The sequence below is a fragment of the Diorhabda sublineata genome, chromosome 9 (assembly GCF_026230105.1).
Source record: "Diorhabda sublineata isolate icDioSubl1.1 chromosome 9, icDioSubl1.1, whole genome shotgun sequence".
NCBI classification, from domain to species: domain Eukaryota; kingdom Metazoa; phylum Arthropoda; class Insecta; order Coleoptera; family Chrysomelidae; genus Diorhabda; species Diorhabda sublineata.
In genome coordinates, this window is record NC_079482.1 from 19,727,581 (window position 1) to 19,754,326 (window position 26,746).

At 32.2% G+C, this 26,746-nt stretch overlaps 1 protein-coding gene across 1 annotated transcript; it reads right to left on the reverse strand.

The window, feature by feature from the left end:
- Nucleotides 1–581: 581 nt before the first annotated feature.
- LOC130448824 (peroxidase-like) lies at nt 582–19,030 on the reverse strand. Its single transcript, XM_056786364.1, has 12 exons — nt 18,964–19,030; nt 18,003–18,103; nt 16,759–17,026; nt 16,328–16,525; nt 12,719–12,918; nt 11,481–11,677; nt 9,653–10,037; nt 8,183–8,309; nt 5,361–5,517; nt 2,592–2,759; nt 2,231–2,532; nt 582–838 (listed from the first exon to the last, which is right to left on the reverse strand). The coding sequence occupies exons 2-12, from the start codon at nt 18,082–18,084 to the stop codon at nt 748–750; spliced, it is 2,175 nt and encodes a 724-aa protein (XP_056642342.1). The 5' UTR covers nt 18,085–18,103; nt 18,964–19,030; the 3' UTR covers nt 582–747.
- Between the last annotated feature and the right edge of the window lie 7,716 nt (nt 19,031–26,746).

The window sequence follows — 26,746 nt, forward strand, 5'->3', positions numbered from 1 at the left end:
TACCCGCTCTCCTCAGTACTTCCTCATTCCTCAAGTGCTCGTTCCATGGGATCCGCAGAAGTCTGACCAACAGCCACATTTCCGTTGCTTCTATTCTGTTTAAGGATCTCACTTATAAAATAAAATAAAGATAAAAGATAAAATATAACATTTTAACACCCTCAATCTAAGACTTAGGGGGACTTTTCGGCGGATTAAACTTTGTAAAAGCTGTTTTTGCAATTGCTATCCGGGGTTTTAACTTCCTCGACGCAATCCCATTTTTCATTTAACATTTAAATGTATTGACTCTCTTTATGTTATTTCCATTGATAAGTAATTGAGCTCTAAGGAAACCTTTGGTTTGTCTCTCAAATCACACATTCCTCAATAATACGATTACGGAAAAAGTATGATAAACTATTTTTCTTATACTATCACTACAAATTTATTATAAAATAATCTTAAATATAATATCCCATATGAGATTGTTTTTCATTGTTGCACGGTCAATAATTATTAAAATACAGTGTCTATCGATGATCAAAAATCATGGGATATGTATGGAAAGGAGAGGAGTTTGATACTATAATAAAGCAAAGTTGTCATTTTTATTTTTATTCAAGCAATTACAAAATTTCAAAATGTGTCTAAATAATAATGGTATAATATTATGTAAACCAGTATATATAAAAAGGATTTAAGTAAACGGAATCGTTAAGTTGCACATCAGTCTTGCATTAAAATTGCCCAAAGCTGATTTAAAACTTAACTTGTCGAGTTATTTCCTGTTGTATCTTTCCATAGATTCAGATCTATTTCTAGTATACGATCACAAGTACAGCTCGTTAATGGATTGCTAAAATATGAGTCAATAAGAACAACTAAAAACTTAATTGCTGGAACTATGAGTTAAGCAAAAAATCAAAATTACTAGATATTTTTTTCCAAAGGAAAAAGGTTCAGATATACAAAAATAATAAAGATACTTAAGGAAATGAAGGAAATTTTAAACTTATAGCTTGTAAAAGGCTGAATATGGTATGAATCAAATGTTGAATAACATCCTGTGAAATATTTTCTGTTTCCTGATATATCTGATTTGAATCTAGATTGTTTGAACCTCGACAATATAAGCTGTAACCATTCGAACAGAGTGAACGGTACAACATGGTTTTTTGGCAACTCTGTCAGGTGCATTAACTCGCATTCAAAGTTCCATTTTGGATGAAGAATATATCAGTCCTACAGATATGCCAATAGATTCTTTTGAAAATAATATGCGACTAATTCTCTATTATCCAAGACAAGTATTCTTATGCAAAGAGAGCTACTTCTTTTGGCTTTTTTGCTAAGAACAGCTTCGCACTCGCGGAGGAGGTATTCGGCTGTTTCCTTTGGTTCCTTGCAAAATTGACTAGAGCTGTCTCTGATATTATCCATACGGTAGTTCACCGGGCAGTAACCAATGAGCATACCAGTAACTGTTCTCGGCTCATATTTGCTTAATGGAAGTGTCATTTGGTAGAAAAAGAAAGAAATCTCTTCGATGGTTCCAGACCTGGGAACTTACTCCATGTAGCTCAAGAAGATAATCCAGCTGCATGTCAAGTCAATCGTCTTGTCACTTCTTGTAGATTATTTCAAAGGGAAATTGCGTGAAAAATCAGCATCTTATACTGAATTAGGTATTTATGTAAGTGAATCAGTTTCTTCGCACTACTAGAATAGTTTTGTGTACTAGAGATATTTATACCGCTGACCGCTGCCCTCTAATAGAACCTGCTGTTCGTACCGTGACAACAGGGGCTCTGACCATTTAGAGCCATGATAATTCACGCGGATGGCTTTGAAAGGATAAAAGTATGCCTATGTTCGATATCTTGGTGAAAATTTGGAAAAGTAAGTGTTATTACTATCCATTATAGTTTTTGAATAGCAACTGGTAGCCCAAGTACAACCAGAAGCCAGAGGCAATTAATCTGGTTCTAGTGATGACTTTCATCCGAAAAACAAGTTTATTCTAAAGATACATAAAAATATTTTTTATAAATTTGACAAAACGGAAGAAAGTATCCTTATTAGAGCTCAAAGTCTTTTGGTCAACCACTAATTGACAGATAACTGTGAGAAAATTCATTTAAAAGCGTAAGTAAGTACAATACAATAATAATGGAAGGTAATTGATTAAATTAATATAATTTTCTCATTTTTTAAGCAAATTTTCAAATCATAACGTAAATCTACATACCTTGGACTAACTTGTTCAAATACTTTACGTTGTATCTTATCTATATTGGAGTTATCGCAAAAAATTCTTGCAAGGCTGACTTTCTCTATTTCAGCAGCTTGTGACTCACTAAACGGAGTAGGTTGATTAGTACTAGTATAAAAGTAACGGTCTCCACGTCTCGTTCGATAAAATTGATCTCCAATTATACATGAAAACGTTGGACCAAGCTGAGAATTTTTTACTGGCTGTTCTAAGAGACCACCAATCAATAGATCAACGTCATCTACGTGGGAATATACTTTCGATATAGCTTGAACAGTCTAAAGCAAAACAGTGATGAATAATGTAATATACCATTATTATTACTAATGATAATTACCTCATTTGACATAACATCTAAAAAGTCTTTAAATAGAGTGGCTTTAGGTAGTCCGCAATGTTGTCTGTAGAATGTATAACTTGGCAGTCCGTGATCTCGTCCTCTTTGGATATCTATACTTAATAAATCGTAACCATAATTCTCGTCAGTCAAGAACTCATTAATATACTGAAAAAAATCAAACTATTATTCCTCATTTCATTTCTGGAAATTTACATTCAACACTTTTTCAGTATGCATCCCTGATGTCTTTACTTCCGATATCAAGATCCTTTAGGATGTCAAACAGTAGGTCATGATGAATGGAGTCAAACGCTTTTTGGTAGTTTATAAATCAAACCAAGACATGATCATAGCATTTTTGAATTAGTAGATGCATACAGAATAGTGCATTTATAGATCTAGAAAACACTTTCGACCGTGTTCCGAGAGATATAGAGAAAGGTTACCAAACTGAAATATACTACAAGCAACTACTATTTTGCAATGTAATTGAATGCTCAATAAAACATAGATCATTTTTCAAATTCAGTTTTCTTCTCGTCAGTTAAAAACTCATTAATATACTGAAACAAATCAAACTATTATTTCTCATTTCATTTCTCGAAATTCACATTCAACATTTTTTCAGATTCGGACCTTCTAATGAAGAAACTTGAGCTAATGGAGGCTTGTAAATTTCTGATCAAATTATAACATTCTAAAAGTGTTCACATTCAATTAATTCCCGAGATTTTTTACAGTCCTTAGAACACACTTTTTTATGCGATATTCATTATTCATTATTTTGTTGCAATTCAATTTACAGTACTTCTACAACTTATTTCAATTTTTTTTTTTAATCTCGTTCAAAGATGAATATAATTTAATGATTCGAAATGGTGTCCTCGCAAAGTGACTATTGTTGTTTGTTTACACTGTAAATTATGCTCAACGAAGAGAGGTTGAGTTAATTTACATTTACACAATTCCTCAGAAGCTCGTTAATAAAACAAAGGCCTTCGCACGAAAACATGAATTTGAATAGAAAAATTAAACAAGCAGAAAAAAGAATATGCGTTTCATTAATGCTTCATTTCAACTAATCTGATAAGATTCCATCTAACACTTACGCCTTCTACCTATTTCAAAGTATTTAAGCAGTTTTGCCACCTTTAACAAGAGTCCTCGAACTACTTGCTGATGCGTCCACATATTCTATTAATACAAACAACATATTTTTGTTATGATCATAAAAATATGTTCTCTACAAAATATATTCTGAGATGTTTGTATACGTTTCGTAAAAGCTTGCTCAAGTTCCAAATTTAACCTTTGTAGCACTGGGTACTACGCAGCATAATACAAGGATATATTGAAAAATTCTTCGCCTACTATAGAACTAAACAAAATTTCAATGTCAAAATATTTTATTACTCAACATATTCTCCTCTTATTAGATACATTTATTACAGCGAACCTGCAACGTCTCTAGACCTTTCAAAAAAAAATGTTTCTTCTTGCTCTGCAAACCAGACCTCCACATCTTTTATTACCTCATCGTTGGAAGAAAATTTACGACCTTTTAAACTTTTTTTCAGTTGTAGAAAGAGAAGATAGTCGGACGGAGCCTAATCTGGTGAATAAGCGGGGTGTTCTAGTAATTCACACCATAAATTACGAATTTTTTGCATGGCAACATGAGATTTGTGTGCAGGGGCGTTGTCCTGCAAAAACAAAACACCTTTGGATAGCTTTCCGCGTCTTTTCTCTTTAATTTTTTGCCGGAGATTGGTCAATAATGTGGAATAGTAACCTCCAGTTATTGTTCTACCCTTATCCAAAAAATCGATCATGGCAATCCCAAAAAACTGAAACAACAACTGTTACAGCAGATTTTTGCACGCGAAACTTCTTAGGTCTTGGAGAGCCAGAGTGTCGCTATTCCATCGATTGTTGCTTTGTTTCTGGATCGAAGAAATGTACTGAAGTATTATCCTTAGTAACAATTCGATTTAAGAAGTCTACATCGTTTTTAATTTGCATTTTGCAGCAATTTTTCTCATATTCAAATTGACGTGAACTATATGATGAATGCGTTCATACGAAATATTCAGTGCTACAGATATTCGTTTTAGTCCAATTCGACGGTCAGATAAAATCATGTCATGAACTGCATCGATATTGTAGGGGACTGATACAGAAACTGACCTTCCCGATCGGTCATCATCTTCAATGGAAAATTTACCTCCTTTGAAGCTTGCAGTCCAATTTTTCACGGTCGCATACGAACGACATTGATCACCAAGGGTATTAAGCATATCTTCGTAAATCTGCTTACCTCTTAACCCATTTAAATACAGGTACTTGATGATGGATCGATAATTAAATTTTTCGATTCTCACATTTTCGGTGGACAACTTTTTTCTTTTAATTTATTGCGTAACTCTGCGTTTACTTTTTTGACGTCAAACTTTACACTAACACTTCTAATAATTTATTGTTCGTTGCTATGGTAACGCAATATTTTGTTTACGCATGGAATTGATCTAAGCTAACTAGATATCAATACATCCTCGTATATTGTGATGGCGATACAGCAGCCAGCCGTGAGTTAATGTAGTGTTAAAAAAATATTTAATTATATTAAAATTGATTATAAATTTCGTAAGAGACATTTCCAATATTTTTTTTACTTCACTATGTCCACAAGTTACCTCAAATATTAGTTTGGTTACGGATTATCCTGTAGACTTTTAACATTTTAATTTGAACTTCTCTTGTACTCACATCTTTAGCATGATTAACTCCAACTTTATGAGCAAGACCAGTAGCCATACCTCTCAGAATGTAATCAAACATATTTTCCTGTGTTATAACACCGGGTTTATTAAAATGATCGGACAGTTTCAGAATAGAAAGTAGTACTCTCTCTCTATTCACAACACTGAAACAAAAGTATTTCACTTTTAATTAGAAACAGATAATTAATATGAAGAGAATGAGCCACATATTGAGTAGACTAACACAACACATGAGTAGATATTCAAATAAGAATTGGTATTTTGGTTGACTTCACTTTAATCAATATTTAGGATATTGATAGAAAAGGAATGTGATGTAATGATTAGTACTTAATTATATTCAAGCTTCAAGCATAATATCGCTTAACTTATGTTTTACTTGTGTTATTTCCAACACCTCAAATAATTGAGAAACGGTATGATTTTTGTAAATTGTTTATATAGTATTTTCTATTCTTAATAAGCATAATTTCGGAGCTACATTTACCCTATCTCCACCAAAGTTAAATAACAGTAGATTGAGTAAAGGGAAAGAAATGCTTTATTGTCAAAAAATTGTTACAATTTCTAGACAAAAGCTTGTAAAAACTGAAAAACAAACATAAAAATAACTAAATAAAGATACAATTAAAGATGATATTGATTTGATTACAATTGGCAAGTGATTATGCATTTTTTTGAATTGTAAAATATTGAGCCCTTAACTAATTCTGAACGTTGAGTAGGTAGGTAAAGGTCGTGATTCGCGTTCCTAAGAGGATAGCCGTGCAATGATCTTTCTGAAATTGGATAATCGTGCTTACGAATTAGGCAAACGGATCCAAAAATGAATAAGGAAGGAAGAGTCGGAATTTTTAATCTTTTATTGAGCAGTGAGCCCTGCTGTTAAGTCCGTAGTTTGAAGATTCGCTCAAATTGAATCGCACCACACAAATGTTATTGGACAAGTTAAGAACATGTTCCAAAAAATTCGCTTCTGAGTTATAGGTATTTCAAGTTGCGAAATCAGAACTTATATTTAAGTATATTTTCCATATTATACATAATGAATTTTCAATGAGCATTACGTATGTCCATATAGTCCATAAATTTTGATCTTTATCGTAAGGAAATGAAATTAAGCCAAACCAAATATATTGAGTCATTATCAATAATATAGAAACTATATAATACACCCAATGGAAGTTAATTTAAAAATTCAAAAATCTGATAATTACGAGTAAAATATAAAGTATAGAGATTTTATTGGGGCTTTATTATATATAAGCTCGGCTACGAAATGTGATATAAGTTTTAGAGGTAATTATTTAAATAGATTTCACAAATTTTTATAACGTCACACATTTTAAATATGATTCACGAATTTTGAAGTATTTGTATCATACTAGAAATTTAGAATTAATTTATAAGAAGAATGGAAATATGAATGTTATTGATTTTTATGTCGATTGGGTTGGAGATATTATAGATACAAAATCTACTACTGATTTTGTAATTAGATTATCTGTAAATGTAACATATTGGGAATCAAGAAAACAAAAATCTGTAATAAAGGCTTAGACGATTGCAGAATGTGTAGCTCTGTCAGAAGCAGTGAGTGAATCAAATTTTTTTATAGAATTCTTAAACACTTTTAATGTTAAATTAATAAAACCGATTGAAAACAGTTCTGGTGCAATCGATGTCTCAAAAAATGGTAATTCTACAAAGAATTCAAAATATATAGAGGTTCATTATCATTACGTTCATGAATGTATAAAAAAGCTTAGCAAGGCTGATACTGATGAAAATACTGATGATATTTTCAAAAAGGCACTGTACCGAGACAAATTCGAAAAATTTTGAATCTTATTGAATCTAAGACTAATGTGAGTACAATACAAAATGTAAAGAGGCGTGTTAAGAGTAGCACCTTTATATTTGTGCGCATGTGTATCGTTGTACAGAAAGCGCATGATCCTTTTACAGAAGTTCCTCTAAAGTCTAAAACAAGCCACCATGTACGAGAACCGTTTTTGTTCAACCTCCGATTGTTCCGTGCAGACGCTAACCGGCATGCGCTGTAGGCGATTGCCAAGCTCTCGAACTACACATTCCGCCATTGTTGACATTCAGACGTCAGTCGGCGTTGTGCTACAGCCACGTAAACATGTCCGCTATTATTGATGCTCCCGTCAAGTGTGAATTGCGAAGTGTGATTCGTTTTCTACAGTCTGAAGTCCATAGTGATGGTGTTTTGCGTGAATGGTGTCGAAAGTTTGAAGATGGCCGTGCATGATGAAAAGGGCCAAGAACGCAAATCTGCCGTTTCAGATGACCTAGTTCAACGAGTTGACAGAATGGTTAAATAAAACCGCATATTCACCATTACTGTTCTGTCTACGGAATTTCCAGAAGTTTCAAGATCTATTTTGTATTCTATTGTTACTGAGAGGTTTAGCTATTGAAAATATTGTCCACAGATATGACAAATGTCTCTCTTCGGTGATTATGTCGAAAATTACCAATCTTTTGGTAATAAAATTATTGTTTTATATGAACTTGTCTTTTATTTATAAACTAACGGAGGTTGAAAGAAAAGACGACCCTCGTAAGTAGTTAAAATAAGAAAGGGGATAAAAATATTATTCTTCGTGAGTGGTCATTGTGAGCTATATTAAGTTATTGCATTATCCCAGTATTGTGGTGGCCATCATGACAATCACTATTCATTCTGTCAAAGCATGATTAATTATAGTTAGGATCAGTAGATTATGAAGGTCGAAATATTTATACCAATAGTATAAAGAGAATTAAAAAAGTGTTTACCTTATGTTTCCTGAAAACATTGCTTGCAGAAATCTTATTGCACTTGTAGCGAACTCGTTGGAAACGGATGGATTTATATCTTCCGAATACTCTGGATTTTTCTCAATGGAATGAATATATTTTTCATCTGAAACATATAAATTATTCTCAACAATCTTGCCGATTTCAGATAGTGATTCGAAAACAATAATGACCAATCGATCACAATGGACATATCCAGTTTTTATCACAAGCACAAGTCAAGAGTCGCAAAAATTTAGCACCGATAATGAAATATGACGGCGCGGATTATAATGGATAAAGGAAATATCTATTTTTTCAACAAAATCTGAGTAGAAAAAAGCCCTGTGACTTGCACATGCTTAACAAATCTATTTCAGTCGGATATGTTCCTCAGTGGTAGGAAATGGAAGCTCTCATTCCTTCTTCTGCCTCCAGCGAGGTTCGTTTGGTCTGCTCTTGATACACAAAGCAGTGGTCTGAAATGGAAGCTCTCATTCCTTCTTCTGCCTCCAGCGAGATTCGTTTGGTCGGCTCTTTATACACAAAGCAGTGGTCTGAAATGGAAGCTCTCATTCCTTCTTCTGCCTCAAGCGAGGTTCGTTTGGTCGGCTCTTGATACACAAAGCAGTGGTGTGAAATGGAAGCTCTTATTCCTTCTTCTGCCTCCAGCGAGATTCGTTTGGTCGGCTCTTGATGCACAAAGCAGTGGTCTGAAATGGAAGCTCTCATTCCTTCTGCCTCCAGCGAGGTTCCTTTGGTCGGTTCTTGGTCAGCGCGTAATGGAGATCAATTGCGTTACGATTACGTTGCATGATTTGTCTGTCACACGCTTGTTCCATTCACAGATAGCAGATTATCACGACAGAGGGAGACAAAAGTTGATACCATGATACGACGCGCGTCTCAATTCTGCAGGTACTGTGTTGAAAAATAGCTGAAATATTGTTCTACTTGTTGGCAATAGATATGTTACTGAAAGTATCAATTTATAACAATAATAATGTACTTGGTTAATCTACTTGATATTGCCTACGCTGGACAACAAATGAAATGAAAAATATCTTAATTCTACTATTCCTGTATCTAAGAAAGTAGTATAAATGTATACAGAAGATCACAAATAAATTTAAAATGGGCGTGGTAACAAATTTAATAAATATATTGAATGTAAAAGTTGCCCAATTGCTGCATCACAAATTAATGATTCCCATTGTACCATCGAACATATTCACAGATTTTCTACAAAAGGTTGAGTTTATTAAACAGAAAATATATTCAAAATAATATAATTTGCTTTAACTTTTCGCACAAAAGTTCCTGAAAAAAATCTCAATAAAGAAAAATATGAGTGGAAAAAATTGTGGTAGTATAAAGAATTGCACATTGCAAGAAACATTAGGCCGAGAAAGGAAGAAGAAAACCATTTCGTATATATAGTATATCATTTAAACTCCAGTTTATTCTCACCCAATAAATTCTTCAACCATTCTTGATAGGTAATATGTTGCATTTCAGCAATAACGATTCTTCTAGATTCTTGAAAGAGCAGCTCGTCGTCCCAATCCGGATTAATTTTTGACAACGCTTCAGCTATTCTGTTATGTTCTCTCACCCATATCGTATACATAATACTTAATTGAGGATGCATGTTAACACGTGGATCACCAGAAACGAAACAAGTATCAGTTTCTGAATGTACTTGGCATTTCTGTTTGGGTTCATCGGCAAATGGTAATAAGTTATTATCGTTTGTGTTTAATTTTCCTTTTTGTTTCGAACGAAGTTGCATAGATTTTTCTAAATAATTTCCATATATTTGGGATCCATCTAAATAATGTGTAGCTTGATTTTGCTGAAATATATAAAAATATATGACATTGGGAATGTATCAATACAATTCATATAAAATGTTTCAGTATACATTTTGAAGGACAAAAAGTAAAAAATATGATTTGAGGTAAGTCTGATTTATTGAAAATTATCAATAATTATCTATAATCACTTTTAGTTTTCGACAATGTGCTCACCAGGTATCAAATTTGGAAAGACATCAGTTATATTGGCGTGTGCTTCTTTAAACATGTGCGTTTTATGCAAGTTCAACTGCAAAAACAAATAAATCAAAGTATTTGTATTAGAAAATTTTATTTTTGTCCACAAGGCTCCTAATACAGCTTTCAGATTGCGACAATTTGTCCACAAAATCTCGCACGGTGCAACTAGCATCGTACAGCTTTTGTGCTAGTCGCATGCAGCGTGCAGCACCACTAGGAACCGATCGATCGCTGGCAGCGTGCATCTTGAGTTAGCGCAGAGCACATTCCCTACTCACATGGCCATACGCAGACAGCCCAGACGATCTTGTTCCCACGGTGTACTGAATTTTTTGAATAGCTTGAATTTGTTATTAGTAATTTGTAATTAAATAGTGTATACCCTTCTGGAACTTTTCTGGGTGATCCAAAAGCTATGGCTACTTTCAATATTTTGGCGCCAATAAGGGTGTACTCAATATTCACGTTGAATATTTATTCTCCTTCGAAGTCGTCTTTTTCTAATGACGGTAAGTAACAACAGCAATTCGTCATTGACGACGACGACATTTTCCAATAAACTTAGCGCCAAAAAGTTCCCACCTCCGATTGGCTTTATAGATTTCAATTGTGTCTGGAATTCTTCTTTATCTTATTAATATTTTGTCGTAGATACTCATTGCTACTATTGTAAATTGAAGATTACTTTACAAAATCTGAGAATTTCACCTTGAGAACTCATGGTTATTCAGTCTAATTAGTACTTTGAGATCAATTCTTTTGTTTGTGTTGTTGATCTTGTTTCCTTGGGGGAAAATCAGAGAATCAAATAAACTTTTTGAGCATGCTTTTTACATAAAATTGTGTTTTCCACTCAAAATTTATTTTGATTATGGTTATTAAAACATTAAATCTACTTTGTAAAAAAACTACCACTACCGTACTCGACGAATGGAGAAATATTAAGAACCTGGTATCTGTTTATAAACCGCTTTAATTAGCAAAATCCTATTGTACTTAAAAGCTATAAATAATCATATTTATGGTCGCCAGAGTCACATCAAAATAAAATAAAAGTAAATAATTTGATACGTTAATAGAACTTCAAGTGTCTAAGGGGCACAATTTTATATGCACACTTACCAAATTATGAATATTAAGAATTATAGATAACGGTTATTAATTTTCAAACTATCACATTTGAGCATACTTTATAATCAAATAAGCAATAATTATTGACGATATATTGAAATACTGATTACCTGTTCCAAATATCCCATTGAACAATCAGATCTCATCGCAGGAAATGATCTAGTGTAACTAATACACTCTACTCTTCTTTTGGAATAAAAAATGTCATCATCTGGCACAGAAACTGACATACAAAAAGGATGCCTGTACCTTGGTGCCATATCAAAGCCGGTGACATCACAACAACTAAATGAATTGTTGAAATTCACTGAAATGTTGATAAATTATATACTATACAACAAAATCAAGAGAATTTTCATTATAATATTTGTTGAATACTCATAGAAGAGAAGCTATTTTTTTCATTTTTACCAAAAAAATTTACATATTTCGTGACGCTATTATGTGGTGTGCCCTCGAAACGGAAAGGTATATTCCTTCGACTGCGTTAGGTGGACTCACACAGCTCATTCAATGGTTATTAAAGACAAAGATATCTAATCGATTCGGATAGTTAATGGGTGTCAAAAACCGATATGTAGCCATTTACAATGGGCTTCATAAAAAACAAAACAAGAACAAAGTAGTGCTGCTGTTGAGCAGAAAAAGTCATATCGACATCAGAGGCTGAACTTGAACAAAATATTCCGGATGTATAACAGTGCGTACTCGTTAAAATAGTAATTATACTTTCAGGTAATACAAAAAGATCGACCTATTTTAATTGTATTATTTGGAATTGCCACAATCATTGATTTATGCATCAATCTAAGGCGGCCCCTACACAATCAATTTTATTGCGCAATATTATTGACCGTTTTGAGGTCTTCCAGCCCATTTTTTCGCCCGGGAAACCCGGCTGGCATTTTCATATCTGACCTGTACAGAGTGCCAGATATGCCGTTTGGTGATCTACTAATTACGGGCCCCCGTTTCCAAGCTCAAACGTCGTGTACATTATCGATGCTGTTTTATGTAGCCAGCTCCCCTACTATAATAGAATAGATAGAATTTCCCATTATGCGAAAAGATTACTAAACACAAGAAAAAATAAAAAGTGTGAACTGTGGATAATATTGTTTGTTGGTAACAAAAAAAATTCATAGTAAGTTCATAGCAAATGCGTTTGTAATTATAGTGGAAACGAAACTTCAAGTCATTAAGTCACAATCAATTTGCTCTTTTCACAAACTTATTTACATATAAAATAGAACGTTACTTCAACCTCTATTATCATAAAGGGCCATTTTATATATCAGAACAAATTTATTTAAATAAAAGAACTTCTGTGTCGTTCTTAATTACTTACTCATAACGGAAGATGCAAACTGACTTAAATCATGTTCAATAAACTGTCCAAACACAGTAAAGGCTACGGTGAGTGACGTGAGAGGATCTTTTTCAACAATTACTACATCTGTACTAATTTTTCTACCGCTTGGTAGAGGCATTTTTGTAACAGATCTTTTTGGAACGTCGAAAAAATTCAAATAATCTGCATCCAATAACCTTAAACGAAAATACGTTGTTTTGAATTGCAACTTAATCCCAGATAATCTACGTATACACAGCTTTTAAGACAAATAGTAGTTCTCAAATAGGTCTCAATTTTATTATCTATAAGGAATTTCTAAGAAGAATTGATGATTGATTTATGAATTTTATTTTTCATGAAAATTAGTGACTTTCTCATTCAAATAGTTATTTATGTAACAAGTGTGTGAAGTAGCCTTTTTTCGACGAACGCGACAATCACATGAATCGAAAAAATGCCTTTACACACGAAGTGCAGACAATATTTGTTCTACTAGCGGAAATTTTATCAAATACAGAAGTTTAATGGTAATTTTCCTTATAAAATATATAATTATCACTAGTTTGAATATTTTAAACAAGATTAGAACGAATTAACAAAACAACAGACGAATTGGTGCGGTTATTAAATTTATCAACTCTTCCCTCCGGCATGTATAAATACCACCTAAAAATAACTATTACTACATAAGTAGAAAAAAAAAATGTCTTCAGCCCGACTTGAACCTGGGATCTCCCGCATATTACCCTCTTTGTCATTCGAATACTTTCTCATTTTAACTCTCGTACGTTTTTCAACATTCACTAATAATATCTAGATATATAAGAAACGTACGACATGTATATTCCTGGGTATTTGTCTGTACTACCTGGGATGCAACTTGTTGGCTTTTACCACATTTATTTAAGGGTAGAAGCCTTTTGAGTGAGTTTTTAAGGGTAAAAACTATTTAACACAATTTCCGGCAAAACTAGAAGAAAAATTCAAAAAACCAAGTTTATAGTTTTTTATTTTTACCTTTCAGAAAAACATTATTTTTCCACGAAATTTGACTTAATATTGAGTAAGCACCATCAAAATATCAGCTTTTTTGAAATGTTGGTGAGTCTTTTGTTCATTGAAATCTTTACCTTCTGGATGGTGTAAAAAATATTATCATCTCAGAAATTTCGCAAGAAAAACGAAAAAAATTTGATTTAATCATTACGTAAAATTTTTGGATATTTATTAAAATTTGAGACTATAATTACTTATGTTTATCAAAATAATATGTAATTTCATGTTTTTCATGTAATTAGAATGTAATATTTCAATAAATAACTAAAAATTGTGCGAACGATAAAAAAAACTTTTTTCTTTTTTTTTTTGTCTTTTGTGAGAAAATTTACCATGGTGATGATAATATTTTTTCACGCCTACAGAAAATAGAGATTTCAACGAACAAAAATATTACCAAATTTTCAAAAAAGCTGATATTTTGTCGGGAGAATTTTCGATTGAAAATTGGGTTGTTTTTTTCATATCAAGACAAAATAAGGTTAAAAAATAAAGATTTGATACCAAATGAATTACAGTGTATTGGGACATACAACGGTACATATCCACCAGAAGATAAAAATGAAAAGCCAGGAACTTGGTTTTTGAAATTTTTTGAATAAATTTTGAGGTTTTATGAAAAAAAATTGATAACAAAAGTTGTAGATATTTTTATTACCAACAACTTTACTATTTGACTTTCTTCCAGAAATCAAGATAAACTGTTTTATACCCTTAAAACTCACACCCTTCCCCCTCCCGACCTCAGATCGCCCGTAAATTATTTTTTCTTTTGTGTTTATTATATTTTCCTCCTTGTTCAATGGGTTGTATCGTACTATTATTTTTTTGGTTTCAAAAATTATCGACCCTGGTCTATTACTTAATTTGTTAGTTTGTCTGTTTAGATGGAATTTTCTAATCATATTTTTAATAACTTTAAATCAACCTATTAACTAAAAATTTCTCATACTTTCTTGTTTTTGATAATATATGATTCAATAAAAAATTGATGAAATATTTATATATCGCTTGAATTAATTCACACATTTCTTATATGAAACAGGATGTTTGTACTTTTAAATGAAATGTAAAAATTTTCCTAATATATTGTGTCATAAGGAAAAAAAATTTATAATATCATCAAAAGATTTTGGAGTTTTCAGCTAAATATTAAAAAATAATAATTTCTTTCATTTACGGTTTTGTACCTATATGTTCACAATATACTTCCACCTTTCTTATTATTAGAATTTTTTTTTAAAATTATTTTTAACGATCAAATTTGTGGTTTAAAAAAGAAATTTTAACTTAGTTTTATTTATTAATATTTCACTTGAATGGATTGTTACCCTCGAACTCATTTAGTTATCGTTGTAAACCACTAATCTGCAGATTAGTACAGTACTATACATTTTGGATGCATTTTTGTATACCACCATACATAAATTTGTAAGTTTTGACTCAATTCTATATGATCATCTTCATGTAAAAAACATTAACAATTTCCAAAAGGCAGAAGAGTAAGAATGGCGCTTAAACCGTTAGGAGTGTTTTTAAGTAGTAACATTTTTCGATATTCCTAAACTCCAAGAGATCCTTGTGTAGATTCACGAAGATTCAGCAACAAAGGGGTGAAAGCGAAGGTTTGTCAAAAAAATATACCTACGCAGTTTTCTTGTGTGGTATAGATTTTGGACCAAGCATCGGGTACCTTTATTTGCAAGTTCTAGAAAACAGATTTTTTTTGGAATACGTGCAGGGGTGTTTCCTGAATGTAAATACAAGTGGGCGTCATGGGGAGCGCCCGTGTCAGCCGCTATAGAACACGTTCTATCGAATATCTCGCGAGCCGCGCATCATAAGACAATAATAGTAAAGATCATTCATATAGATAATAGTTTTTGAGATCTTTTTTATTTGAAACTTTAATTATAGCTTTTCAAACTTTCTACAATATGGTTTTTGCTAAATATATAGTTAACGTTATGATAAACTAAATATTGTAAGAAGTTTGGAGCGCTGTATTTACTATTTTTGTCCTACTATGCGCGATTCGCGGGGTATTGGATAAAACGTGTTTTTCTAAGCTGACTTGGGCGCCTCTCCATGACGCTCACTTCGATTTACATGCAGGGGATACCCCTAAACATATTAAAAAAATCCGTTCTTTAAAACCTTGCATTATGAACCTACTTTTCTTGCTTTGGATTATCGAACAATTCCAGCAAACTGTTACACCACAAAATGTTTATCTGCAGTTCTTGGGACAGTCAATATTTGCAGGGTAATGTTGCATAGTTGCACATTACACAGGTAGTTGAATTTTTACATGATAATAATTATCAGTCATTAAATATCCAGTAGATCGATTTATATGACGTGATTTCTGGTTATTCTTTTACCTAAAGAAACAAAATTTACGTGGTTGTACTTTTATGATGACGAATGGAAAGATGAAGCAATTCAACATTGCAGAATATGACTGGCTTTAAGCTTATAAATCTTCTAATGTTTTTGTGTATTGATATTTTTATATTGAATCATCAGTAATCTACGAATAATTACCTTTCGTATGCGCTAAATGCTTCTCCAATACTCGCTTTTGTGACATGATTACACGTTCCATTCATTGATCTATATTTATTACTAGCCTCCTCTACAATACACTTCCTTATCAGATAGCTGCAAGATTCGTTCAAAGATGATTGTAGGAAGTTTGATTGAATCAAAGAATTACTACAAGTTTCCAGAGTCATACCCGACCTAAAATTAAAAATATATAATGATAAACAAATATTTTCTACTTCACCAGAAGTATTAGAAAAACATAAAAATAAAAAGGAAGCCTCAGTAAAATCGTATAATTGTCAGAAATGTAAATGGATTTTATTTGAATTATTGATTGATCAAAATCAATGATTGTTTCAATTTCCAAATGAGATAAAATCCAATAGCAAGTTTGAGATTGAGCCTTATTTCTCAATTATGTAACTTACTCGTGACAGCAGGTGTAAGCGAGTTGTGCAGAAGCTTTAGTAGCTACCAGAGCCTGTCTGCCTCTTTCTATAGCTTTTAAGTCCGGCGCTTGCGACAAAAATAAACCGTGTACTGGCGTTCCAGGTTCTATACGACTTGGCCATGATATAGACTGTTCAAAACCTTCTAGTTTTTTCACATATCTCAATGTGAAGTTGATGGCGTCTTCTACATCCTCCTTAGTTAGCTTAAAATTACTTGCAATTTTTTTCTTTCGAAGTTTTGAATCTACAAAAAATAAAATTTATACTAAATTAAATCCTCTAGATAGAGATGCTAAATGAGTTATACGAGTATGGTCCCAGAAGTACCTGGAACAAAAAAGAAAACGAAAAAATTGTGGAAAAAAATCGTTTTCTTAACGATGTTCAATAAGTTCGATCCCCTTTTTAAAATAAGAATCATCAAGCTCCTCAAAATAGCCATCAATTGCCGACATCACCTCTTCATTGTTTCATTTTTTAAAGTCTGGGAACAGAAAATAATCCGACGGAGCTAAATCTGGAGATTGGGATACATGAGGTAACAATTCAAACCTTAATTAATTAATTTCGGCCAATCCACTAACGCATATGTGAGCTGGTGTATTGTCTTCATAAAACAACACTTTCTTCTTAATCAAATACTTGACTCCTTCGCTAAAACTTTACCACAAGTTCGCATAATAGTCTCCGTTGATAGTTTTTCCTTTTTTGAGAAAATCAATGGAAATTATCTCACGCGTATCCCAAATAACATCTCACCATGACCTTCCCTACAGATGGAACTGTCTTTGCATTCGGCTTTATTTCTGTGAAACATTACCAAACACTCGATGGAAACATCTTCACGACGCTACGAGTCGTCACCTCATTTGGTCGACCACTACGTTGCTGGTCTTCGCAGGTCGTACGGCCTTGTTTAAAGTCTGCTACCCAATATTTTACTGTTGTAACGAAGGAACAGTCTCACCCAGAGTAGATACCTGCCAAACAAATACCAAACAACGTGGCGTCTTCAAACTTGAAACATATGATGTATAGATTGTGTACTTTCTAATACAGTGGTATTTTTCGAGCAACTACAGCTATCTCTAGGTCCAGACCAGGTAATTCTGGGACCATCCTCGTAGATGGCGAACAGGTAGTTATTATTTGGAAAAAATAGAAATATAATATAAAGTATAATAAAAATTCATTAAATACGATCTTAGAATTTCACTTACCTTTAAAGGGTGGTGGTAGTAAGCTATAGTAAGATTGTACTGAAATGCTTATCAGCAGGAACTGAAGAAGTAGATTCCGCATGCTGGTGAATTGTCTTAATCTTAAAAACGTATCAAATTTGAATAAAGTTTAAAAATACGTTTTGATTTCTGTAATTATAAGATTATATTTGTGATTTAAAAATCTAAAAATATTTTAAATAAATTTTCTTGTTGTACTGCAGTTCCACATAGGGCAAACAACACAGTATTGAGGATTTATATTAAAGCTCATCAATAGATAAGAAACAAAACATCAACTAATCTTGAAATACAAAAAATTAGTCGCTTTTAATTATAATATATTGAAATGCATGAACCAGAACCGAATAAAAAGTGAAGAGAATACTTTGAAATATATACTGAAAAAAGATAATGAATATATTATTGGACTATTTTGTAGAAATAATGAATTACACATAGAAACTGAAGTTGTACTTTAAATATTACATTTTCACTGGTAAAACTCAAAAGAGTCACGTTATTTTCTAAAAATAAATATTAGAAGTATACTTCTATTCCTTTAAGTGCATAAAATATTTTTTTGGCTGGTTGAAATTTTGATTAAAGTGATCACGTTCAATAGAATACCAAAAAAATGGTAAAAACTCCTCCAGTTTGAAGAATAGAGACTTTATATTTATATTTTCAAGGCATAACAAACTGAGAAAAAAGATGAGATTTAATCAAATGAAATCAATTTGTAATTTATCCCATGAGTATCCTAAGGGCTTGAGAATAAAGCCCTCAAATAATATATGTTTGAAAACATTATTTCAAATTAAGTTTATGTTTTGAAAAAAGTATCTATGCATTGAAAACTCAATATATAATTCTATTATGTTTTATTCAATAACATTGTGATTGATCAAGTTTACTAATTGATTACTTAAAAATACTGTGATAAATTTTGCACACTCACGTGTTGAATTCGCTGACAACACTTAAGACACTACCCAAGTCGTCTACTCACTGGAAGTAGTCGCTCTGACTCTAATTTCCCGGTGAATACCATTTAATGAACTGAAATGGAGTGGGAGTAATTGCTTATCAGGTTACTGGATGAATATTACGTACACAAAAAATCTAAAATGAAAATGTAACTCAAGTTTTAATTATATTTGAATCCCAAATTTGCAAATTAATAATATAACAACACAGACCCCACTGGAATTTGATTATGTCGAATAATATGAAAAATCCAAAATCTTGATGTCATCAAATTAGTTGAAAAGTAAAAAATACTTCCTTCCGTCATACGGAAAGATGTGAGAAGTACTACTTGTCAACTCGATTTTTGATATGACAGAATTTGGAAGGAATGTTCAATTTACAAGTTTACCTTTAACAATATGCTCGAATTGTTTTTAGTTCCTTTCAATTCTAGCTTAATATAAACATTTTTTAATATTCCGGATTCAATGTGACATTTACACAAGATTTGTTGAAGTAACACAAAAACTAATATAATCAATAAGATAAAATACGAGCGCTGTGCCTTCTAACCATTTCAATATCAAAGCAGTTATTTCATATCATCACTTCATTAATGTATCGACTAACGCTAGAAACTAACAAGCCTAAGCCTGTTGTAGCAATTCTACAATAGAAACCTGAGTTCGAGAGGGTCTCAATATCAAAATGGTTCGTGTCGAGCAACACGCATTAACTAAAAACTAGGATTTAAAAGGTAAAAGTCCTCAAAGTAAAATGACAAAAATCCTATAAGTCCTATGACATATTGGAAAGATGGTGTCGTGAGTTTAAATGTATTAGACAATCGTGTACAAACTAACATGCAAGTGGAGCACCCACATCCACTAACACAACATGATTTCGTGTTGGAAGATCGACGCATGATTATTAGACATGCAGTCGTCTTTAACACAGACAAGACAAAAGAAATTTTCTTGCAAGAGGATTAACATTCAATGAGTCATGGATTTATAGCTATGATATGTAATTTTAGTAGACTTTCTGCAATTTTTGGTAGTCGATATGTCTCTTTAGTTCCAAAATTATGTCAGGTGATAAAACAAAAACTCCTGGGAAAGTTATGCTAAAGTGTTGTAGTTCATCAAGATAAACCCAATCAAAGATCCGCCATAGCTCAGGCAGGCTTCGAGATAGTTCAGTTTCCGCTCTATTCTTCAGATGACGTCTCCAGGACGTAAGGATTGTTTCCAAAACTTGAACAAAACTTGCGTAGAAAACGATTTTATTCAGATAATGAAGTCATATGCTGTGAATTAATGCTTTGCAGGCATTGACTTGTTTTTCATAGAAATGCTTGAGAATCGTTGAGGAGAATGTGTTAAACTTAATGGAGACTATGTTGAAAATGATTTATCTTAAATTCAAATCGATATTAATCGGCGTTTAAGAATTATAGTGATGGTAAGAACCTTTAGCATGTACGTAAAATGTTAATACACGGTCCCGAACCCAAGTATTGTCGCTAAAAGTACCATTTTCCACACTCACATGTTCCATTAAGTGAAGAATACTGGATTTTTTTATAGATACGAAGTTTATGAGAATAATAAATACAAAAAACATTCCAAACTCATTTAGATAAAATTAAAGTACGGTGATTTTAAAAAATTCCTCTACCGCTATCTTAATAATAAAAGTCATCCATTCCAATATGTCATATGATAAGATATTAAGAGGAGTAAGAAGTAACTCTGATAGTAACGCTTAAAGAAGAATTGATTAAGGTAATAATAATAAAAGAAACCAGTAACGAGGTACACAATAAAGAGGAAGCCTAAAATAAATGAGGATTGTCAAAATTTATTCCACTATATGAAAAAAAGGATCCAGTTAAGCAATTAATAGGGGAAGTTCTTTTCCATTATTGAATTAACTGAGGTATGGAAAACGGAAATTTTGAAACGGATAAAAGAACACATCGATCATTTCTAAACCCACCAACTTTCGATCTGTAATGGATAAATTGATTCTAATATGTAGCTAAATACATGACTATTGCCCTTTCGTTTTTGATTTTCTAATTACATAGAAATCAAGGGCGGATCCAGGGTCTTAGTATTAGGAGGAGTCCTCCCCCAAAGACATGGCATTTTAAGCCTTTTACCCACAAAATATAAGTTAATTACGTTGTTTTTGACAGCATAATGACGAATTTTACTCTATTTTTACTTTAAACCTCAATTACTCAATTGAAACAAAACACCAAGTTAAGTAATCAGGGCTTAGGAGGGGTCATGAGCCCGTGGATCCACGCTTGCTAGAAATTGAGTTTATTCGTTGGACATTTTATACAGAAAGTGTATTTGAAATAAAGTTCAACGTGCCCTGACAGCTCTGGTGATTGGCACACAAAAGGAACAAAAAAAATAAAAGTTGCCCGAAAGACTGTTACAAAATCTATTAGAATAAATAAATTATATAAATATTTTTTGTAACAGCTAGGTAACTTTGACACACTCAAGACTTTCTTAATTTCTGTCGAGCATTTGAGTGATTTCTTACGATTAAGTTTCAGATGGTGTGCAGTGGAGTATTGTCTGTAGTTAGTAAGGATGTTCACGGACATACGAACGTAACAGGTTGTCACAGCTTCTCTCCTTAAAAAATTTAGGGGCACGTGAGAAGTAGATGGATATAGTGCTTCGTGCTCTTGCTCCATATATCAGTCTAAAATTCTTGTACGAAGTTAGTCTTGAGATCATCATCAAGCCGTAATAATATTTCTCAAGGCTTGCTGAAGGATTCTTTGGCGCGACGATCTGCAAATTCGTTTCTTGTGATCCCGGTGTGCGATGAGAGATACTAGTATATCATCAGCATAACCATACAAATTGGTAGGTGTCGTCAATGTTTTGGACTATTGGGTGGTCGGTGAATGTGGTGAAATCATAGTTGACGCCAACTTGGTTATTTTTATGATTTTGATTCCATCAATTATCAGATGATGGTAAAGAAGGTAGAAAAGAATTGAGATTCTGCTAGGCCCTATTCTGCCGGTTGTTTGGTATTGCTTTCTGAAAGGTTTCCAATTTTTTAATGTTGTACGTACTAAGGTCGACTCATTAACAGGCATACCACTACACTATTAAATTTATAATTAACTAGAAATTGAGTTTATTCGTTAATTGTATCATAATTCATTTGTACTATTTTATCATGGCGTCGTACAAAAAAATAGCGCTCACAAGTGATAGTTTTGCTTTATTTTCGTTCTTTTCATACATATTTTAATATCTATCATAAAACATTATTTACATAATATTCTATCAACTCATTGAAGAATATTTGAAATTTTTTTAGTGATTACACGTGACCAAGTGTGATTAATTTGCAATTGTTACAGGTGTTCAGAATGAGATCAGTCTATTATTTCATTGTGTGTCTATATATTTTTCAGGCGAAGCTCAATTCATTTGTCGTAAAAGAAAAACTAAAAATCAATAAAGAATTTTATCTTAATAATTTTAACATGCGCGAAATTGGTGCTGACCAAGTTCTTAAAGATCTTGTCTTGATTTCAAGACAAGAAGTTATTTGAAATTTGAAAACAACACAAGAAATTTTATTTCAAGACCAGGATTTCTGTCAAGAAATGTAGACTAATAATAATAATGTAAATGTAATTTAGTTTTTCTACGTTCATGTAATAAACACAACTTTATTGAACTATATTTACAGGAAAAAGTGGATCTTTATTGCACTGGTACAATAAATATTTATTGCACTAATCTGTCATTATAGTACAGAGGTTTGGGATCAAGAAAAACATAAACATTCAAATGAGCGAAATATTTAATCCCTTTTCTGTGAGATTCTGATACGTTTAAAAAAATTGCGGATTTTATTTGATTATCAATCATATTTATTATGTACTGGATTACGAAATCACAAAAAAATGCATTTTTTTCTAAAATGCCATATGATTACAATTTATAAACATAAACGGATAATTTAACAATGCAGTTCTAGAAAAGTCAAATAAAAATTAATTTTGACAGTTAAACAACATTTGAAATTGAGTAATAATATTGGAAAAATAGATGATAGTGATGAAGAATTTGTTGGGACCCCACCAGAAGTTAGTAAAAAGCAAATACAGCGTCAAAAACTAAATGAAATTCGTTATAATATTTTTGAAGAGTGGTGCTTCGATGAAAAAGTTGTAAATCTTACAGAATATGTGCTTATCGCATATTTTTTAAAAAGATCGAAAGATATTAAACCCTCGTCACTTTGGTTTGAGTACTCAATGGTGAAAGCGTGCCTTTCTACAGAAGAAGGTATTAATATTAAAAATTACAAAAACTAATGGCAGAACTTTGCAGGATTTCGATCAATTTCCAACAGAGCACCGAATTCCCAGTATTTGATGAAAAAAGTAAGTCAGTAATTATTGTTTAGCTTTTGTAAGACATTTTGAAATAACTTGTTGTAGGTCGCTGCAATATTTGGCATCGCAGGGGCATGTCGATGTCGTAGAGATGAGCTCGAATAATTGAGTATTGAAACCATATAGAAGAAGTAAGTTCAATATTAATTATGAAAGTGCCACTTTCAAAAACTGATAAGGTACGAAGTTTTGTCGTTAGAGGTGAGGTTGAAGAAGGATTAAATTTGATCGATGTATACCATAAATACACGAAATTACGTCCCAATAATTCACTAAGAAATATTAATATTGAAAATTGCAAAAATTTTACCTTTACTTTCAATATTAATGGTACAAATAATGTTTAAGTTAAATTATTCCTAATTACTATTAACTTTCTCAATGTTAAACGATAGTGTTAATTAATTATTTTTCTACACCTAATAAAACATTTTTTTCATGAAATTAGAAAAAATAGTGTATTCAACTCATGCAAAAAGTGTTTATTGCACTCGACATGTTGTCAAGATCGGCCTAATGGCCTCGTTAAACAAATTCACGTAGCGTACAACAAAAACTTTTTGCAGTTGTTGTATAAATAACTATTATTGAACACTTCTTTTACAAGAAAGTTTCACAAAAATGTAAATACTGAATGATATTCTTCTTGAAACTTGAAATGTAAACTACAGAATATTATTTATTGAGCTAGAAATAGCCATTACTTACTTACTACTTTAATACTATACTTTATTTACAATAATTGAGAAAAACTTGATATAGTATTAGTTTTTGTTAACATGATAACTATAATTAAAAGATTTATCCCAGATATCATGAGTTTCATTTGTTCTTTCTCTCAAATTTAATATTTACTAACTTTTACCCGCGACAACTATATTTTATTGCAAAGCTGAAATTATCAATTTTTAAAAATTACTACGTACAATGAAGTTTCAAAAACTTAACAATATACTTTACTGAAATACAACAACAAACGTTAAAATATATTTCTCAATAACTTATTAGAAGTGTCAGTGTAAAGTTAGACGTCAAAAAAGTAAACCAGAGTTACGCAGCAATAAATTAAAAGAAAAAAGATGTCCACCGAGTATCGAGCCATCATCAAGTACCTGTATTTAAAAGCAGATTTACGAAGATATGCTTAATACCCTTGGTGATCAATATCCTTCGTATGCGACCGTGAAAAATTGGACTGCAAGCCTAAAAAGAGATAAATTTTCCATTGAAGATGACGACCGATCGGGAAGGACAGTTTTTGTGTCAGTCCCCGAAAATATCGATGCAGTTCATGACATGGTTTTATCAGACCGTCGAATTAGGCTAAAACGAATATATGAGGAACTAAATATTTCATACGAACGCGTTCATCATATAGTTCACATCAATTTGGACATGAGAAAAATTGCTGCAAAATGGATCCCCAAATATTTGAATATCGACCAAAATCGTGCAAAGGTAGAAGCATCGCGTTCGATCTGTGCTCGATTTAAAAACGATGTAGACTTTTCTTGAACCGAATTGTTACTTTGGATGAGACTTGGGTATATTTTTACGATCCAGGAACAAAGCAACAATCGATGGAATGGCGACACTCTGATACTCCAAGACCTAAGAAGTTTCGTGTCCAAAAATCTACTGGAGAAGTTCGTGCCTCAGTTTATTGGGATTTTCAAGAAGCAATCATGTTTTATTTTTTGGATAAGCGTAGAACAATAGCTGGTGATTACCATTCAACAACACTGACCACTCTACGGGAAAAAATTAAAGAGAAAAGACGCGGAAAGCTCTCCAAAGATGTTTTGTTTTTGCAGGACAACGCCCCTGCACACAAATCTCATGTTGCTATGCAGAAAATTCGTGTTTTAGGGTTTGAATTACTAGAACACCCCCCTTATTCACCAGATTTGGCTCCGTTCGACTATCATCTCTTTCCCCAACTGAAAAAAAGGTCGTAAATTTTCTTCCAACGACGAGTTAATAAAAGATGTGGAGGTCTGGTTTGCAAAGCAAGAAGAAACATTTTTTTTGAAGGTCTATCCAATTAAAAGGAGAAACATGTCGACTAATAAAATATTTTGACATTGAAATTTTGTTTGGTTCTATAATATGCTAAGAATTTATCAATATATCCTCGTAGATAAAGTTATACAATACATCTCTTATTTTATGCTCCATTAACTTATTGACTCGAATTACCTATCTTATACTAATGTGACTGGGAAGAATCATAAATCTACCTATTTAATTCCTACTTACTGTTGTATTCGTTTAGATTTATTGTAGACTGACCGTCCTCAACGTCTTACTTAAGAGGTTCCATATGTGCCTTAGACACTTGAAGTTCCATTAACTTATCAAACTACTTACCCATATTTTTGTATTGATTGGACTCTGACGATCATAAGTATAATTAATTATAGCTTTTGTATACAATAAGACTAGTATTTAAGAGAGCATAAACGTGCAAAGTGTGTTCTAAATAGTCTTGACATCAAATTATTGAAACCATTTTATTCACTTATATTTTATGTCAATAAATAGTTTTTTCAAAGTTGTGAATTAAGTTATTTAACTCGGGCATTAGACAGGCTACATATAGATAGTTGACCAAGAAAAGCATTGTTTTTCTGAATGCACTCCCGCTACCTATAATGTCTGCCCTTGTGCTTTATTTATAGTAACAGCAAATCTAAGCCTGACTGGAAACTGAATCCTGAAGCTCAGTTAGAATAATTAGAATCACAATGAATAGCAACTAACCATAACAATGACACCTAACCTCAAAAATTCAAATAGTTTTATATTGCATATATAAAAAAATAATAAATATAGAAAAATTCCCAACAACTGAAACTATAGTCAATTGGATTGGATATTGACGCGACCGTCGGTAATACAGTGCATCGGTATTACAGTACTCTGGGTTGGAACTTCACTACTATGAATACTAGATGGCGTTGAAGAAGCTAGATTTTGAGATTTTTTGACTAATAATTTTTCGTTGAAAGTAATTCATTTTATAAGAAGAATAAATTTTTTGATAAGCAATATCCTATGTTACTTCTAATACCTCCAAGAATATGCCGATGATCGACAAAATGCATGACCTATGAAAAGTTCAGGATCTCTCAATGTTAGAAAAATATATGTAAAGTTTTAAAATGAAAAGAGGATCTGAACACAACCAAAAATCCAGCTTGTACATTCACCCTGTACATTCAGAAGACATTTCCATGGACCTAATAAATATGATTAATATCTACATATGAATAAAAATTATTAGTGCAATGAATGATTTAATTATGTATTGTTTCTT

Bases quoted from the DNA above. Each gene is read 5' to 3' on its own strand.
- LOC130448824 (XM_056786364.1), bottom strand. From the start codon at position 18,084: ATGCGGAATCTACTTCTTCAGTTCCTGCTGATAAGCATTTCAGTACAA. The intron at 2,760-5,360 runs GTGAGTACAAGA...GATTTTTTTCAG, and splicing joins GAGTTAATCATGCTAAAGAT to TATATTAATGAGTTCTTGAC. The intron at 2,533-2,591 runs GTAATTATCATT...GTTTTGCTTTAG, and splicing joins TAGATGTTATGTCAAATGAG to ACTGTTCAAGCTATATCGAA.